Source organism: Prionailurus bengalensis, chromosome X (assembly GCF_016509475.1).
Source record: "Prionailurus bengalensis isolate Pbe53 chromosome X, Fcat_Pben_1.1_paternal_pri, whole genome shotgun sequence".
Taxonomy (NCBI): domain Eukaryota; kingdom Metazoa; phylum Chordata; class Mammalia; order Carnivora; family Felidae; genus Prionailurus; species Prionailurus bengalensis.
This window is the reverse complement of record NC_057361.1, coordinates 89004442-89024128: the sequence shown is the minus strand read 5'-3', so window position 1 is coordinate 89024128 and position 19687 is coordinate 89004442. Positions and strand designations below refer to the sequence as shown.

Genomic DNA, 19687 nt, shown 5'->3' with positions numbered 1-19687 from the left:
ACAATGACTTAGCTCACTTGACAGGCAGATCCCAGATACTACATCTGCCAGAGATCTGCAGATCAGGTAGGACATGTATTTGAACTGGGGTCTTCTAGAAATAATAGAGAGATTATCCGAGGGGAATGAGAACCCTTTCAGAACTACTGCTCATTTCACCCATAAGAAGGACCATTCCTGTCTACTCTAGAAAACACAATGTATTCAATGTTCACCTACTAAGATTTGAGATAATAGGCTATAACTGAATATGAAGAGAGGACAAAGGCCAAGTCACATAGATGATGGTCTTCCCTAAACAGTTGTCTTCAAACTCTTTGTATCTGAGGTTCTGCCACTATTGTCACTGGCTTACCACTCCTTCACATACCGACCCCAACAGTTTATGTCAGAACTACCAGAGGGGAATAGTTGAGGAAAAAAGTCCTTACAGAAGTTGGTGGTAAGTCCTTCTTATGAAAGAATGACCACTGGATGGAAAGCTTGTCCCGGGAGACCACAGTGCTGGTGTAGGTACAGACAAGCGTGACATCAGATCCAACAGTCACATTCACGACGCTGTCTGGGATGGTCACCTGTACCATACTACCTTGATCTGAAAAGATAATCATCAAAAAGAAAATGGTACATACTCACATTCTGATGACACTCTTTCATTACAAAGCACTTTCAATGACATCTTATTTGAGGAATCCAAGGGAAGGAGGAGAAGGTACAATGGGCTGTATGGCAAAACTGAGCAAGCAATGGGCATGGGGGTAGGGGGGTATCTAACAAATTACAATGTGACAATACTCAAATCCTATGAGATAATAACACCAAACTGTGAATTTCTTCTGTATAAGAATGGCCTTGCACAGAGGTTCTTAAAATGTTGTCCAGGGACACAAAAAGGTCCATAAGTATGGAGAACAACCCATCCAGTTTGCCCAGGACTAACATATTCCTTCGATGTGGAACTTTTCAGTTTTAAAATCAGGTAAGTCTCAGGCAAACCATACTGGTTTTGCTAGGGCTTTCAGTGCTTAAACCAGGAAAATCCCAGGAAAACCAGGATAAGTTGGTCACCCTACCCCTAAGACAATTTTGAGAGGCTTCAAGATCAAAATGATATTCATAATAATGCCAAGATGTTATTTTTCTTTTTCACTCTCATTCTCTCATGAATGTACAGTGGAGTGTTCCACTAGCTACATGGCAGGTGACATCATTGCTTTGGCACCTAATGAAATGTGTGCTTGTGGATTTTTGTTCAAATAATTTTTAGTTTTAATTTCTAATTCAGTGAATATAGATGGCAATAACTGACATAGCAAAAACTCTTTGGAAGTCCTCAATAATTTTTAATTGAAAATTTTATTGAGATAATGGTAGATTCATTCACATACAGTTCTAAGAAATCACACAGATATTCCATGTACAATTTACCCAGCCCCCCACAATGGTAAAATTTTATAAACCTGTACTATAATATCACAATTAGGACACTGGCATTGAGACAATCCACTGACTGTATTGTATTTCTCCAGTTCTACTTGTACTCGTGTGTGTGTATGCATTTAGTGTTATACAATTTTATCACATGGGTGGCTTTATGTATCTACCATTGCAATGAGGATACTGAACAGTACACTGATCCCTGATATTGCCCTTTTATAATCACCCTCTCTTCCCTCCTGCACCCCATCTCTGATTCTAAGCATTGGTAACCACTAATCAATCTGTCTTCGATTTCTAAAATTTTGTCGTTTTGCACATGTTATATAGATGGAAGTATGGTAACCTCTTGGGATGGGCTTTTTTCATTCATCATAATTACCTAGCAGTGAACCCAAGTTGTTGTATGTATCTGTAATTCATTGCCTTTGATTAGCAGCATTCAATTTGTTGAACAATTCACCCATTTAGGAACATTTGGGTTGTTTCCAAGTTTGGGCTATTGAATAAAATGCCAATGAACATTCATGTACAGATTTTTGTGTGAATATAAATTTCCATTTCCCTGGGCTAAATTCCGAAGAGTTTAATTTCTGGGTCAGATGATAGTTACGTGTTTAGTTTTATTAAAAACAAAAACAAAAATCGGCCACACTGTTTTCCAGAGTGGCTATCCCAATATACATCCCCCCCAATAACATATGAGTGATCCAGTTTCTCCACATCCTCCTCAGCCTTTGGTGTTGTCACTATTTTCTACTTCAGCCATTATATAAGTGTGTAGTAATATATCACTGTAATTTGAATTTCCATTTCCCTAATGCAAATTAATGATGCTAAACAACTTCTTGTGATAATTTACCATTTGCATATCAAATGGTATGTGAAAGGTCTATTCACATCTCTAGCCCATTTTCTAATTGTACTGTTTAATTTTCAACTGTTGAATTTTGAGAGTTCTCCATATAATCTAGACTCCAGTCGAGACAGTTTTATTTCTTCCTTTCCAATGTATAGGCTTTTAATTTATTTTTATGACTTATTGCAATCACCATAACTTCCGGTACTTTACATGTACAACTTGTACATAACATAATACAAAATATGTTTTTTCTAGGTTATTTGTAGATGCTTTTTTATTAAGTTGAGGTAATTCTCCTCTGTCGTGGGTTGAATTGTGTCCCACCAAAAGATATGTACAAGTTTTAATTCCAGGTGACCTTATTTGGAAATAGGGTCTTTGCACTGTAGTTAAGGATCTTGGGATGAGGTGATTCTGGATTTAGGGTGGGCCTTAAATCCAATGACTGTTGTCCCCATGAAAAAAAAGAGGGAGATTTGACACCAATACACAAAAAGAAAGGCCATATGAAGATAAAATCAGAAATAGGAGCATTGTAGCAGCGCCTGGGTGGCTCAGTCAGTTGGGTTTCCAACTTCAGCTCAGGTCATGATCTCACAGTTTGTGAGTTCAAGCCCCGCATCGGGCTCTGTGCTGACAGATCAGAGCCTGGAGCATGCTTCTGACTGTGTGTCTCCCACTCTCTCTGCCCCTCTCCTGCTCATGCTCTGTCTCTTTCTCTCAAAAATAAGTGTTAAAAATTAAAAAAAAGAAATTAAAGAATTGTATATACAAACAAAGGAACACCAAGAACTTCTACCAGCCAGGTAGCAGAATGGCATGGCACTGATTCTCCTTCAGAGCTTCTAGAGAGAACCGATATTGCCAAAGCTTTATCTTCAGACTTTCGACCTCCAGAACTCTGAAAGAATAAATTTTTCGTTGTTTGTTTTTTTTAATGTTTATTTTTGAGAGACAGAAAGAGAGAGAGTGGGGGAGGGGCAGAGAGAGAGGGAGACACAGATTCCAAAGGAGGCTCCAGGCTCCAAGCTGACAAAACAGAGCCCAATGCAGGGCTCAAATCCATGAACCGTGAGATCATGACCTGAGCTGAAGTTGGACGCTTAGCCAACTGAGCCACCCAGGCACTTCTAAATTTCATTTTAAGCCACCCAGTTTCTGGCAGTTTGCTACAGGAGCTCTTGGAAACAAATGCATCTTTTATTGTTTAACTTGCTAAGAGTCTTTATCATGAATGAGTACTGAATTTTGTCAGATGCTATTTCTGTATCAATTGATATAATCATTTGCTTTTTTTCTTTAGCCTGTTGATATGATAGATTACACTGAATGACTTTGCGTGTTGAACCAGCCTTGCATACCTGAAATAAATCCCACTTGGCCATGGTGTAGAATTCTCCTTGAACATAGTAGGATTCAATCTCCTAGTATCTGGTTGAGAATTTTGAGTCTAAGTTCATGAAAGAATTTGGTCTATGGTTTCTATGTATGATAGTCTATGTACTATCTTTGTCTGGTTTTGGTATCAGGGTAATATTAGCCTCATAAAATGAGTTTGAAGTGCTCCCTCCTTTTCTATATTTTGGAAGAGATTGTGTAAAATTGTTGTTAATTATCTTTTAAATGTTTAGTAGAACTATCCAGTAAAAGTATCTAGGCTTGGATATTTCTTTTTCAGCACCTTTTAACTTATGAATTCAATTTCTTTAAGGGTTATAGGGATATTCAGATTATCCATTTTATATTGGGTGAGTTTTGGTAGTTTGTTTTGAGGGAATTGGTTCATTTCTTCTAAGTTGTCAAATACATGAAGGTAAATTTGTTCATTGTATCTCATTATTATATTTTTAATTACTACAGGATATGTGGTGATATCCCATATTTCATTTATGACATTGGTGATTTATATCTTATCTCTTTTTTATTTTTACCAGTCTTGATAGAGGTTTGTAAATACTATTTATCAATTTTTTTCAAAGAACCAGATTTTTATTTCATTTAACAATTTTCCTATTTCAATTTCATTTACTCAGTTCTTTATTATTTCCTTTCTTCTATTTGCTCTGGGCTTATTTTACTCTTCTTCTTCTAGTTCCTTGATGTGGAAACTCCAGTTATTGACTTGACACTTTTCTTAATTTCAAATGGAAGCATTTAGTGTTAAAATTTTCTCTCTCAGCACTGCTTTAGGTGCATGTTACATATTTCCATATGTTATATTTCATTTTAATTCAGTTCTATCTATAGCCTGTAAATTTCCTTTGAGATTTCCTTTTTGGTCCATAGATCATTTAGAAGTGTGTTGTATAATTCTCAAGTATTTAGAGACGTTCTTGTCTTCCTGTTCTTGATTTCTAGTTTGATTCCATTGTGCTTAGAGAACAAGCTCTGCATGATTTCAATTCTTTTACATTTGTGGAGATTTGTTTTATGGCCAAGCATATATTCTATCTTGGTAATATTCTGCAGGTGCTTGGGGGGAAACAAATGCATTCTGCTATTGTTGGGTGGTGTTATATACAAAGAGACATACTTTAAAACACTGTAAATACTCACTAAGGTAGACTGTATTATGAGCCTTAAAACACATCTTAACATATTTAGAAGAAGAGAAATCACACAATATATGCTCCCAGACAACAATGGAATTAAAGTAGAAATAAATTAACAAAAAGTTTATTGGAAAGTCCCAAAATACATGGAGATTAAACAATACATTTTTTATTTTTTTAAACAACACACGTTTAATTTTTTTAATGTTTAGTTATTTTTGACAGAGAAAGACAGAGTGTGAGTGGGGGAGGGGCAGAGAGAGATGGAGACACAAAATCGAAGCAGGCTCCAGGCTCTGAGCTGTCAGCACAGAACCTGACACGGGGCTTGAAACCACGGACCATGAGATCATGACCTGAGCCAAAGTAGAATGCTCAACCAACTGAGCCACCCAGGTGCCCCTAAACAACACACTTTTAAATAACACATGGGTCAAAGAGGAAAGCTCAAGAGAAATTTTAAAATATTTTTAACTAATGGAAATGAAAACAACTTGTAAAAATGTGTGGTATGCAACAGAAGCAGTGCTTAGAGAGACATTTGCAGCATTGAATGCTTATATTAGAAAACAAGAAAAGATTTAAAATCAATCATGTAAGCTTGCACCTTAGGAAACTAGAAAAAGAAGAAAAAATTAAATCCAAAGTAAGGAGAAGAAAAGGAAAATTAGAGCAGAAATCAATGGAATTGGAAACAGGAATTCAATACAGAAAACCAATGAAATCAAAACTGGCTATTGGAAAAGATTGATAAAATTGGTAAGACTCTAATTTGTCTAATTAAGAATAAAATAAAGAGGGGCGCCTGGGTGGCGCAGTCGGTTAAGCGTCCGACTTCAGCCAGGTCACGTTCTTGCGGTCCGTGAGTTCGAGCCCCGCGTCGGGCTCTGGGCTGATGGCTCGGAGCCTGGAGCCTGTTTCCGATTCTGTGTCTCCCTCTCTCTCTGCCCCTCCCCCGTTCATGCTCTGTCTCTCTCTGTCCCAAAAATAAATAAACGTTGAAAAAAAAAATTTAAAAAAAGAGAATAAAATAAAGAGAAAACAAATTACTAGTATCAGAAAAGAAAGAGGGTCATGACTATAGATACCATGGACATCAAAAGGATAATAAAAAATATTAGGAATAACTCTCTGCCCACAAAGTTGATAACCTGGATAAAATGGACCAATTCCTAGAAAGACACAATCTGCTAAAACTCACACAAGAAGAAGTAGACAATTTTGGCAACCCTATATCTACTATATATCTATTAAAGAAATTGAATCAATAATTAACAACCTTCCAAAACAGAAAGCACCAGGCCCAGATGAGTTCACTGGTGAATTCTATCAAACATTTAAGGAAGAAATTTTACCAATTCTCTACAATCTCTTTCAGAAGATAGAACAGAGAGAATATTTGCTAACTCACCCTATGATGTCAACATCACCTCAATATTAAAATCAGACAAAGACATTACAAGAAAAAAAACTATAGACCAATATTTCTCATGAAAATAGATGCAAAAATCCCAACAAAATACTAGTAAATCAACTCCAACAATGTATAAAAAGAATTCCACACCACGGCCAAGTGGAATTTATCTCAGGTATGCAAAACTGGCTCAAAATTTGAAAATGAATTAATGCAATCTATCACATCAACAGGTTTCTTACAATCACATGATCATATCAGCATATGCAGAAGTATCAGACAAAGTCACATGATCATATCAGCATATGCAGAAGAAGTAGACAAAGTCCAACGTCCATTTGTTTTTTTTTTCAACGTTTATTTATTTTTGGGACAGAGAGAGACAGAGCATGAACGGGGGAGGGGCAGAGAGAGAGGGAGACACAGAATCGGAAACAGGCTCCAGGCTCCGAGCCATCAGCCCAGAGCCTGAAGCGGGGCTCGAACTCACGGACGGACCGCGAGATCGTGACCTGGCTGAAGTCGGACGCTTAACCGACTGCGCCACCCAGGCGCCCCAGTCCAACGTCCATTTGTGATAAAAAAAAAACAAAACAAAACTCCAGGAATATAGGGGAACTTCCTCAACTTGATAAAGAACATCTACAAAAAACCTGCAGCTAACGTCATCCTTAATGATGAGAAACTAGATGCTTTCCTACTAAGATCAGGAGCAAGACAAGGATGTTCCCTGTCATTACTCCTTTTCAACCTTATTCTGGAAGTTATAGCTAAATCAATAATATACAAAAAGGAAACAAAAAGTACACAGATTGTGAAGGAAATGACAAATGACATGATTGCCTATGTAGAAAATCCAAAAGAATCAACAAAAAAACCTTCTGGAACTAATAGTGATTAAAGCAAGGTTTCACGATGCAAGGTTAATGCACAAAAGTACATTGCTTTCCTACATACCAACAATGAACAAGTGGAATTTGAAATTAAAAACACAATACCATTTATATTAGCAACCCCCCCCCAATGAAATGAAATACTTTGAGTATAAATGTAACAAAATCTGTATAAGAGCTGTAGGAGGAAAACTAGAAAACTCTGATGAAAGAAATAAAACAAAATAAATGGAGAGATATTCTATGTCTCAATAGAATAGGAAGACTCAATATTTTCAAGATGTCAGTTCCTCTCAACTCAATCTATAGAGTCAGTGTTATTCCAGTCAAAATACCAGCAAGTTAGGTGTGCCTGGGTGGCTCAGTTGATAAGGTGCCCGACTTCGACTCAGGTCATGATCTTGTGGTTCGTGGGTTCCAGCTTTGTGTTGGGCTCTGTGCTGACAGCCTGGAGCCTGCTTCAGATTCTGTGTCTCCCTCTCTTTCGGCCCCTCCCCCTGCTCGCACTTTGTCTCTGTCTCTCTCTCCCAAAAATAAATAAACATTAATTTTTTTTTCTAAATCCCAGCAAGTTATTTTGTGGATATTGACAAAGTTATTCTAAAGTTTGTATGGAAAAGCAAAAGACCCGGAATAGCTAACACAATACTGAGGGAGAAGAACAAATTTGAAAGACTGACTTCCAAATTTGGAAAAACAAATTTCAAGACTTCCTGTAAAGCCATAGTAATCAAGACTGTATAGTATTGGTGAAAACAAATAGACAAATAGATCAATGGAACAGAATAGAGAGCCCTGAAATAGACCCACCTGCATATAAAAGAGTCAACTGATCTTTTTTTAAAATTTATTTACTTATTTTGAGAGAGACAGGCAACAAGAGAGAAAGGCAGAGAGAGGGAGAGATAGAGATCCCAAGCAGGCTCTCCACTGCCAGCACGGAGCAGGACGCAGGGCTCGAACTCATGAACCATGAGATCATGACCTGAGCAGAAACCAAGAGTCAGACATTTAACCTACTGAGCCACCCAGGTGCCCCCAGCTGATCTTTGACAAAGGAGCAAGGCAATACAGTGGAGCAAAGATGATCTTTTCAACAAATGGTGCTGGAATAACTGGCTGCCTATGTACAAAAAAATGAATCGAGACTCAGATTTTATACCCTTCACAAAAATAATCTCAAAATGGATCATAGATAGAAATTAAAAAAGCAAAATATAAAAATTCTAAAACATAATATGAGAAAATCTAGATGACCTTAAGTATAGTAATGAATTTTTTAGATACAACACCAAAAGCACAATCCATGAAAGAAATAATTGATAATCTAGACTTTATTAAAACTAAAATATTCTGCTCTGCAAAAGACACTGTCAAGAGAATGAGAAAACAAGCTACAGACTAAAAGAAACCATTTGTAAAAGACGTGTCTGATAATGGTCTGCTATCTAAAATATACAAAGAACTCTTAAAACTCAATAATAAAACAAACAACTGGATAAAAAATATCTGTATTAGGGGTGCCTGGGTGGCTCAGTCAGTTAAGTGTCCAACTTTGGCTCAGGTCATGATCTCACGGTTTGTGAGTTTAAGCCCCGCATGAGGCTTTGTGCTGACAGCCCAGAGCCTGGAGCCTGCTTCAGATTCTGTGTCTCCCTCTCTCTCTGCCCCTCCCCTGCTTGAGCTCTGTCTTGCTCTCTCTCAAAAATAAATAAATACATTAAAAAATATATCCGGATTAAAGACCTTAACAGACATCTCACCAAAGATGATATATAGATGGCAAATAAGCATATGAAAAGATGCTTCACATCATATGTCATCAGGGGGATGCAAGTTAAAACAATGAGATACTACCTCACACATATCGGAATGACCAAATTCCAGAACACTGACAACACCAAATGCTGGTGAAGATGTGGAGCAACAGGAACTCTCATTCATTAATGGTGGGAATGCAAAATAGTACAGGCACTTTGGAAGACAAGTTTGGTGTTTTTTTTTTTTACAAAACTAAACACAATCCCACCACATTATCCAGCAATTATGCTTCTTGGTATTTACCCCCCAAAAGTTTAAAATTTATACCCATGCAAAAATCTGCATGTGAATTTTTTGTAGCAACCTTATTTATAATTGCCCAAACTTTGAAGCAATCAAGATGCCCTTCAGTAGGTGAATGGATCAATAAACTGTGGTATATACAAACAATGAAATATTATTCAGTGCTAAAAAGAAGAGCTATTAAGCAATGAAGAGATATGGAGGGACATTAAATGTTTATTACTAGATGAAAAAACCAATCTGGAAAGTCTATATCCTATATGATTTCAATTTTCATATTCTGGAAAAGGCAAAACTATGGAGACAATATAAAGATCATTGGATTCAAGGGGTGAGTAGTGAGGAAAGCATAAATAGGTGGAGCACAGAGGATTTTTAGGGCAGTGAATATACTCTATGTGATAATATAATAGCACATACATGCCGTTATACATTTGTCCAAACCCATAGAAATTTTGTCTATTTTATTAGGAAACTCCTATTTAAATCTGTCATTTTAGCAGACAGTCTCTTTTATTTTGTTTTATTTATGCTTTACACACAGGTCTCAGCCTACTTTTGTGAGCTGTGGTTCTAATGCTAGTTTAATTTTTAGAATCTCTGCAGTATTGTTTTGGTCTCTTTGGTTTATCTGCTGTCACTAGGGCTTCTGTTTGTCCCTCATCCTATTGCCTGAGAGGGTGGAAGTGTTTCTCTAGGTCAGGCTGCTGGGTGTCTCTCAGTGGGGGATTGATATGGTGGGACATTCCTACTGGTACCCCTGACTGCTCCTGTGTCTCTGGGGGCAGGGGGAGTCTCAGACACACACAAAGAGCCTTCCAGAACTGAACATTTGCTGTGACTTCATTCCTTTTGTCTGTTCTACCCTCCCACCTCAATATCTCTAGATGAAAGTGAGTTCTCAGGCCTAGTGAGGAAAGAAAAGGCTTCCTTTGTCTACTATTGTTAGTGTGGCTTCTGATGACTCACCCAGTGGTGTTGGGCTCACATGATGTCAAAGGAGCTTTCATTAGATCTGGTGGAAGAATAATCCTCCCTGGGCTGCCCTCTGTGGCTAGGTTGGGATCTGGAAATGCCAGAACTGGCTACCCTTCTTCTGTTTGGTAGAAAGACATAAAACACCTTGCCACTGTGTTATTTCCAGGGCTCCACACCATTTTGCTTTCTTCTTACTGTCTTTCAGAGTTCTCCCTTGGTTGTCTCTTACATTATTTCCAGGGAGGGTTTACACTTGTGTTTAGCAGAAAGAAGCAAGGAGAAGCATGATCTATGCCCTTTTATCCAGACCAGAAATTTCCCTCAAGTTTTTTTTTAAATATAATTTATTGTCAAATTGGCTAATATACAGTCTTTGTTTTGGGGGTCCCTCAAGTTTTAAGAGTGTAAAAAGGTCCTCATACCACAAAGTTTGAAAACAGTTGGACTTCCAAAAGAGTGAGCTGCCCCTATTATTTGGAGGACCACGCAAGAGCCCCCTACCCAAAAACCTAGCCCACCACCATACTTGAAATTCTTGGTACTATACAAGCATCTTCCAAGGGGCTATGATAAGGGACAATACTTTGGGGAATACTATAGAGGCATTGGCTCACTCGATTAACTGGTTATTACCCATTGCAAAGTCAGAGAGTATAGAAGTTCTCCAGGATGGAACAGAAGACTGTCAGATAAGTATTAGAAGAAAAGGTCAAGTTTAAGAGATGTTCTTCATGCTGCAGGGGAACTAGAGTGAGAGTTCTAGCTGCTTGCAGGGTTACAGACAAGGAGTAGGAGTAGAATGAAGATACAGAGATCATGGGAAGATCAGAGGAAATAGTACAGAAAGCCAAATCCTGGCCCCCTTCCTAATTCTGCACACCCAAAGACTTCTTTCATTTTATTTTTCATACTTAATGACAGGCAAAAGGAATCAGGGAATTGACAAACATTTTGAAAAATTAGAAGAAAAGGCACACCATTGTCCTGAGACCCCTGGTTTTCTGTACTCAATAGCCAAGTTCTCTGTCACAGCCAGGCCACCTGGTCCAGCTGCTTCTGTGCCAGAGGTTAGCTGTTTAGAGAGAGGGCAATTGATACTGTGATAAATTGAAATACGTGATTTAGGATAGACACAATGCAGCACCTTCTAACTCAATGCAGTTTCCTTCTTCCCAGTGCTCTATATCCATGCTGTCCTGGTTCTGGTCATGCCTTTCCAAAAATTAAAATTTGCATACAGAAAATAGCTACTCTTTCCAATGGAAACTTTATTGGGGAAGGCTAAGTGGCTCTCTCCTGCCCTCAAAGACCCCATTTCATTTCTCCTGGAAGTTAGACACATCTCTGGCTATGCTTAAATGACTTCCAAATGTCTTTAAAGTGTTCAAAATAAAAAGGACAACATGGGGATTTGGTGGCCATTAAAGTTCCCAGAAACTTTTCCCCCCAAACAGAGATTTTTCAGGTTTTATTTGGCCATGATTTTCGCCATCATTTTTGTCTTCTAGTTTGGGTCTCAATATCTGTTATGGGATGGGCTCATGGTGGGAGCTTATGACAACGTAAGCACGCTGCTCCCGCCCCCTCCCCACCCCCCCACCCCCGCCCCAAACCTTTTAAAAGCTGCTCTCGGTATAAGTGCTTGAAGGCAGAGTAAGCATTAATTCTCACACAAGGCAAGCCATGGAAGAGGCCATGGTGCCTACCGACAAATACACAAATAGAGCCTATTTTGTGCCACATATAGTGCTACTGGGGAAGCAATAATGAACAAGACAGACACAATCTCTGCCTTCCCTATCAACACAGTGGGAAGTCATTTTGAGCACAGACCAGAATGAGGACAAACGAAAATCAAGGATTGGGGAACTATAAACGTGATTTAAACATTTTCAACATTTTTTTTAAAATAGGAGACATAAAAATGCCCAAAGAAGTTGAGATCTGTAGAAGCTCAACAATATCACCATAGAATAAGAATGGCAACCTCCAAATCTAGTGTGAGACAGTATTTTCTAGGACTACAACACAGTGTCCTGTAAATAAGTAACAGTTGGCAAGACAATACTTCCAGACCATTTTATTGCCCAGATTCCCAATACTCAGCACCATAATCAATCCTTAAATTGTAAAGAAAAGATGGTGCTCAGAAATTGTCCATCCCTAATACAGCAACAATACACTTCAGAGTCAAAAGCTACATATTTACAGATGAACTTAAAAAAAAATGTCCCATGAGTCTGGGTGGCTCAGTCGGTTGAGTGTCCCACTCTTGATTTCAGCTCAGGTCACGATCCCAGGGTCTTGGAGCCCCAAGTCATGCTCCATGGAGCTTGCTCAAGATTTTCTCTCTCTCCCTCTGCCCCTCCCCCACTCATGTTTTTTCTCTCTCTCTCTCTCTCTTTCAAAAAAATTTAAAAATATATATGTACAAGATATGTCACATGTTTCCATTACCATACATTACTTAAACCTTTGAGATCATTCTCTAGCCCATTCAATAAAATTTCCTGTAAACTGAAAGTGATTCTGTGAGAAGCAGATAAAAATAAAAGTTCCCTTCCTTTGGATAAATTTACTCTACTTTGGGAAATTATTTTAAAACTGAAAAAGTCAGGGAAAAAAATCTCTATATTAACAAGACTGTGAATAAATAGCAACATGAAGATTAGTACCTGATTTAAACAAAACTCAGAACTGCAATTCCCCTCACTACCCTGGTTGGATTAAAAAGCAAAACAAGGGATGTGAACTCTTGATTTCGGCTCAGGTCGGGATCTCACGGTTGGTGAGTTCAAGTCCCACGTCAGGCCCTACACTGACAGCACAGAGTCTTCTTGGGATTCTCTCTCTCTCAAAATGAATAAATAAACATTTTTTAAAAATAAATAAAAATCAAAACAAGCAACACATATGTGGTTGAAATATGTGTAATAGCTGTTAAAAATCAGTGCTTATTATTAAAAAAAGCTAATCCAAAGTGTATGCTTTTTACTTAAATTAACCAATGTTTTTAAGAGATTTTTTTAGTGCCTCATGTTTTGGTCGTGGTTTTTCACTCCAGTACTTAATGCCTACAACATGGCAGGCACTTTGCTTATAGGGAATTATTCTTTTAATATACCACAGCAAAAAATATTCCTTTAAATAACCATATTCAACATGAGGCATTTGCAGTGATTTAATTTTCAGCAACTTCACATATAATTGCCTCATTTTTGACTTATAACCAAATTATCACTTACTTTTTGGATTTGACTGTGAAACCGAAGTTCAATTATATTACTGCTGTAAAATGCATAGCACATACCTCCAGAAAATGAAAACATTAACATATCTTCTTAAAAGGTGACTAATATATATTACAAGTATCTGAAATGATATGGGTGAACTTTTTTCAGAAGACGTTTTTTATGAAAATGATTTTCCTGCAATGGAATTTAACCTAAGACTTCCTAAGAAATCGTAAGAAAGATTTTGATTAAATCAAATTTTAATGGAGTGTAATTGACATATAACATTATACAGAAAGATTCTGATTAAAATCTGTCTTGCTTAGTTGTGCAGAAAACTGATTTTAAATATGTATGTGAAAATTATTTCTGAATGCTTGAGGTTTGAGAAGTTAATTCATTCTTTTATTTTTCCAGCTTTACTGACATATAATTGACATATAATAATGTGTAAGTGTAAGGTGTACAATGTGTTGATTTGATACACTTCTATATGGTGAAATGATTACCACCATAGTGTTACCTAACACCTCCATCACATCACATAATTACCATTTCTTTTTTTGTGGTGAGAACATTTAAGATCTGCTCCCTTAGCAAGTCTCAAGTATATATCCAGTATTATTAACTTGAGTCACCACGCTGTACATTAGATCCCCCAGAACTTATTCATCTTCTAACTGGAAATTTGTAACTTTTGACAAACACCCCCCAGCTCCTGGTAGCCATCATTCTACTCTGTTTCTATGAGTTTGGATTTTGTAGATTCCACTTATAAGTGATACTCTACAGTATTTGTCTTTCTCTGACTTATTTCACTTAGCAGAATGCTCTCAAGGTCCATCCATGTTGTTCCAAATGGCAGCATTTCAGATGATTCATTCTTCCAACAAACATTTACTATGAGCCCACTATGTGCCAGGCACCAGGCTTGACACCAAAAAACGGGACATTCTTTCTGCCCAAGAAATAAGTCCAGGTAGCACATCAAATTTCACATTGATAAAAACAGTATCAATCATTTCACAGCCACATCTGGATCAACTGAGGGACACTATCAATGACAAGTACAGATTACTGAAATCTCCCTCTCTCAGACTTCTATACGTATGTAAGCACAGGAAGCAATATATTATACCATATTTCCATTCCATCTGCTAGACTGACACCATCATATTTTGCTATGGGCCAGCTAGATTATCTGTGTACAGATATGCAGTATACACTATATGCCAGCAAAACCAGTTATGTAGTCATTTAAGAACAAAGGCTCTGAAGTATTTATTGGTCACTCTGATTGGGCCTTGTTCTAAAAGTCACAATCAAATAAAACCTTAACATCATCCAAGTTATTTTTTAAACAATGGGAAATTGTATACAAGGTATAAACCCAATTTTGTAATGTGATATATATACTTGCAAAGGAAATATATATATAAGAAATTATATATATATATATATATATATATATATAAGAAATTCAACCAAATCTTTGAGTGGTAGAATTGTTGGTGATTTTTATTTTCTTATTTATATGTTTTCATAGTTTCAACCTTTCCACAATGACCATACACTACACTTGTAATCAGTAAATTATATATATATACACACTATTAAATTATATATATAATATATATATTACTTATATAAACTAGCTAACTAATTAACTACTATTAGTTAGTTAGCTAGTTAGTTACAGTAAAAACCATTCTTGTAACTATTCCAAAACTGCTGTCTAGTATAGGCCTGCATAAGGCCTCGCACAAGGAAATAGCTATTGACTACATGTGTGATTTTAGGGGGCTGGTGCAGAAGACCCAGGGATAACCAAATTAGCTAATGACTGGAAGCTCTTTAAGAAGGAACAAAGACTTTCACTGTCTAAAATTAAGGTTTAAAATGAATATTCCTGGGGGAAGGGAAAATTGTGACATGACATAGTCCCATTAGCACAGAAGCTGAGAAAGGTGTTCTAGCTGTTCCAGCTCTGAGTCCTGGTTAAATCACAGGATAAATGCAATATTGCCTTCTGGTGATTCCATAGAACACAGGTGTTTAAACATTTAGTAATGAACATCTAGAGAACTATTACTAACTACCATATAGTTTCGAAAAGTAGCACTTTTAATGATACAACTTGTCTAATATTCTTTGTAGGAACCCCGGAAAATATGGAAATGCTGGGGAATACATGAAAATCATCTATAATCCCATCAGCCAGAGGTAATCACCATGAGCACTTTGGTATATAACCTTCTAACAATTTATTCTAGTCAAATGTGTGGATCTGCTCTTTCACTTAATATTTTATCCTGGACATTTTCTTATGTCATTAAATATGCTTAGTAAACCTCATCCTAATGACTGCCTAATACTGCCAATGGCTTAACAATATCAGCATGACTGTAAATAATATTATTGTACCTAGCTAACATCATAAAAACAGATTCAAATGTATCTGGTACTTGAGAAAATGAGCCAAGAGATTTTCTGAATTAGTGATCTCTCCTGGGTCTAACCAACATCAGGATTTTGACTTTAAAAATTATTTTCTTTTGCTCGGATCCCTAAAAACACCCATGCCATGTACAACAATAAATCACTCGCGGATTTTCCAAAATACAGTCTTAGGCTTGGAAAACATCAACACCTAAAGAAATCTTAGAGAGTGAAGCATAGTAGGCCCTCCAAGCCCAGCTCTGCCTGTTGTAACAACGCAAGTTGATCACAGTGAGTTCCCTTAAAAGAAACACTAAACCGAAACAGAAAAAAACACAACTATCCCTAGTGCAAACTTCAGCTTATGAGTAAATTAATCTGTTCACCTTCCCAATCAAGAAAAGGAAAGCTACTGTGATTTTTCGGAGAAAATTTTTTTTAATTCAGATGCTACATAAAACAATTACATTTACGACATGGCCTATATTTGCTAAGCTAGAGTTCTAACATTTATTTTATTCTGCAAACGAATCATAATTCCCTTGAAGTGCAAGAGAAGAACACATGTAAAAATTCATGATTTGAGTTTAAAAGAAAACCGTTCCCAATCGTCTTTGATGGTTTGGAGACACTTCCCTTACCTGCAAAGCAGCTTAGGATCAGACAGACCTTCCAAAATGCGAACACCATTGTGTCGAGGTTCCTTGAGCTCAGGCGAGGCCCGGTAGCTTGCCTGGGCTAGGCTGAGTGTCAAACTGGCTTCTTCAATCACACCAAGGTTTGCCAGGCTTATCTGCTGGTATCACGAAGCAAACAGCTTCTTTGGGCTTACTTATTGGGTATACTCCTTTCTCACAGCAGATGTGTGTTTCTTTGAAACACTTTTCATGGGGCGTGTTTCTTGATATATTTGCTACTGTGTTAATAATAAACCCATGTATTTAAATTCTTCAAGCTCTTTGTACACAGATTCTCTAAGTTTTATTGTTTAAAATCATACTTACTAAAAAGTTAAATTTGGGGGGACTATACAGTTGGAAGTGAACCTATGCAAATAAAAGCTGACAAGGCTAATTAATTTCAAATATTTCCATAAAAGTCTTACAGTATGGATCCACTAACCTCCTTTTACAAATTAAGTTAGTAAATTCGTGCTCTGAGATTTTCTCAGGAGACAGGGTTCACAGGAAGGACACAGGAGTTATGAAGCAAAAAGTATTCATTTCTTGTGTGAACCAACTGTGGACGCATCACACTTTTTTTTGAAGACCTGGTGGTTCTCACTACCTCGGCAGTGGAATGAATAGTATGCTTTGGCCTCCCTGGTCAGAAACCCTGTAGTATTTATCCACCCACCTAACTTTGTAAAATCAGGTGAGTGAATAAACGCTTTAAGACTTCCATTGGAGGGGCTCCTGGGTTGCTTGGTGGGTTAAGCATCCAACTCTAGATTTCAGCTCAGGTCACAACCTCACGGTTCAAGAGTTCAAGCCCCACATGATCTCATGGTTCAAGAGTTCAAACCCCACACCTGGCTCTGTGCTGAATGTGTAGATCCTGCTTGGGATTCTCTCATTCCCTCTCTCTCTCTCTCTGCCCCTCCCCCACTCATGCTCGCTCTCTCAAAAATAAATAAACTTAAATAATAATAAAAATAATAAAGACTTTCATCGGATAAATCTGAATTTTTGCAGAATTAGGTTACTGAGTAGGTGCAATAGGGTTTCTTGGGAAAGGGAGTTTCCTAGGAGAGCATGACAGGCTGTATAGGTGAGAAGCCTTCATAACAGTGTTCCTCTTGTGTTTAAATTCAGATGCAGGAAGGCCTCCTCTGGCTCTTCTTTCACAATATCTAAGTCCTGTTGTTTTTACCTGTGCAATGGCTCTCACATTTGTCCTTTCACAAATTTGCTGCTTCTACCATGGGTCAGGTAGTTAGCTCTTTACTCCTGGCCTACTGTGGCAGCTTCCTAAATGGTCTCCCTGACTCCCTCCTCCTTCATCCTGTGTACCAGCCACATCCTGATGTTTCAACCCTGACTAAGCATCTTCAATTAACACCATTATGGATGCCTTCCAACAAGACCAAAGTCCTTCATCTGGATTCCCTAACTTTCCAAGATCTGACCCTCACCTCCTCTGAACTTTAGTCATGTTAAATCACCCACCTGAAACACGCTGTCACGATTTATTGCCTCAGTCACTCTGAAACATGTACGCACTGCACTGATATGTTCTGTGAACTTTAATTTACAGGGAATGTTTGAGCCCAGCTCAGCGGAGCCGGGCCAATTTTCCACTGCTTCCATCAGGCCTGATTCCTTCCCACAGCCTTTCTTGTCCATGCTCATGGCTGGTGCCAAACCTTGGCTCCAGGTGAATTCCAGCATTACTTAGAATTTTCTCCTCCATCCTCTTGCTGTCTATGCATATTCTTAGGGCAGATCAGTAATGCCGTCTTATGTGAAAATTTGGACGAACCTGCATACAACCCCTGTCTGGGCCCCACCTTGGAAAGATTTGCACTGTACTTAGAGCCAATACCTTATGGTTGGCACTTGCTTTCCAGTAGTTTCTTATTTATTAACTGGGTCTCCCCTAAATCCAATAGCTGAGCCACTCAAGGGCAGAGACAAGGTCTTATACAGGCAGGTCCCAAATTAAGAAAGGGCATATACTAGGGCGCCTGGGTGGCTCAGTTGGTTAAGGATACAACTTCAGCTCAGGTCATGTTCTCACGGTTCATGAGTTTGAGCCCTGCATTGAGCTCCACACTAACAGTGTGGAGCCTGCTTGGAATTCTCTCTCTCTCTCTCTCTCTCTCTCTCTCTCTCTGAAAATAAATAAATAAACTTAAAAAGATAAATAAGGAAAGAAAGGGCATATACAAAAATGTATTGGTAAGCCCATTGACTGAATCCAAGAACACATTCCTGTCAAAGCAGGATGCTTTAAATGGAAGTCTCATTCCCAGACTCATGTGGCACATAGGCCATTGGTGTGAATTCTGGTTGCTGGGCCATATAGAGCAGGGGAAGAGGAGAAGGAGCAGTAGGTGGCCAAGTAAGAACATTCCTTTCCCCTCCTAAGACATGGGTTGAGCACAAAACAACATAACAACATTTTTCCCCAAATAACTATTGCATATTTTTGACACCCACCTTCCTTTCTGCTCCCAACTTTCATGGCCCCCTGGCCTCTTGATTTCCTTGGTTGCCCTGAGGGAGGGTCTAATTCACCAGCCATAACTCATGCTCCAAGACTACCTTTTCCTTTCCAACCTTATTCCTCCAGTCCCCTTCCTCCATAGAAGCAGACCATCAATCAGCTCTATGTTAGGAGGGGAAAAATCAATTGCCATAAACGTTCCCCAACCTGTTTACACTATCGAAAATGGAATGCTTGCCTCCCCCTCCCACCCCAAATAAATCTCTGGCCAGGAGTATGAAGCAATGCAATAAAGAGAAATGGTCTGAGGGAGGAGGTTTTGCAGAGGAGGGCAACTTGTGGGGCAGCCCTCTGGAGGTCCACAGCAGGTCTTCTCAGTCTTGGTTCTGAGTCCATTAAGTCTCCAAAAGATCCATGAAAGTAATACTGGCTTTTCCAGTGGTGAAGAGCTGGGACTGGGAAAGAAATTTCTAAGACTGGTGTTTGAAGCCAGGGGCTTCCTGTGTTTCCTTCCATGGCCCATAGGTGACAGGACACTTTTGAGAGTGAATAGGCTGCTATTAGCCATTACAGAACGGGACAGTGTAAAACGTAACAGTCCCAGGCAAACTTGGATATCTGGCTACCTGCTTACAGTGGAATTTTAA

At 38.3% G+C, this 19687-nt stretch overlaps 1 protein-coding gene across 1 annotated transcript in view; it reads right to left on the bottom strand.

Annotated features, from left to right (window-relative positions):
* The window catches only part of VSIG1 (V-set and immunoglobulin domain containing 1), a 37328-nt gene extending 20597 nt beyond the window's left edge, over positions 1–16731 (bottom strand). The window contains exons 1-2 of the mRNA XM_043570256.1: positions 16514–16731; positions 432–595 (exon numbers count right to left, since the gene is read on the bottom strand). Of these exons, the coding sequence (XP_043426191.1) occupies positions 432–595; positions 16514–16562 (213 nt within the window). The 5' untranslated portion in view covers positions 16563–16731. The remainder of the gene's footprint in view (positions 1–431; positions 596–16513) is intronic.
* Positions 16732–19687: the final 2956 nt, after the last annotated feature.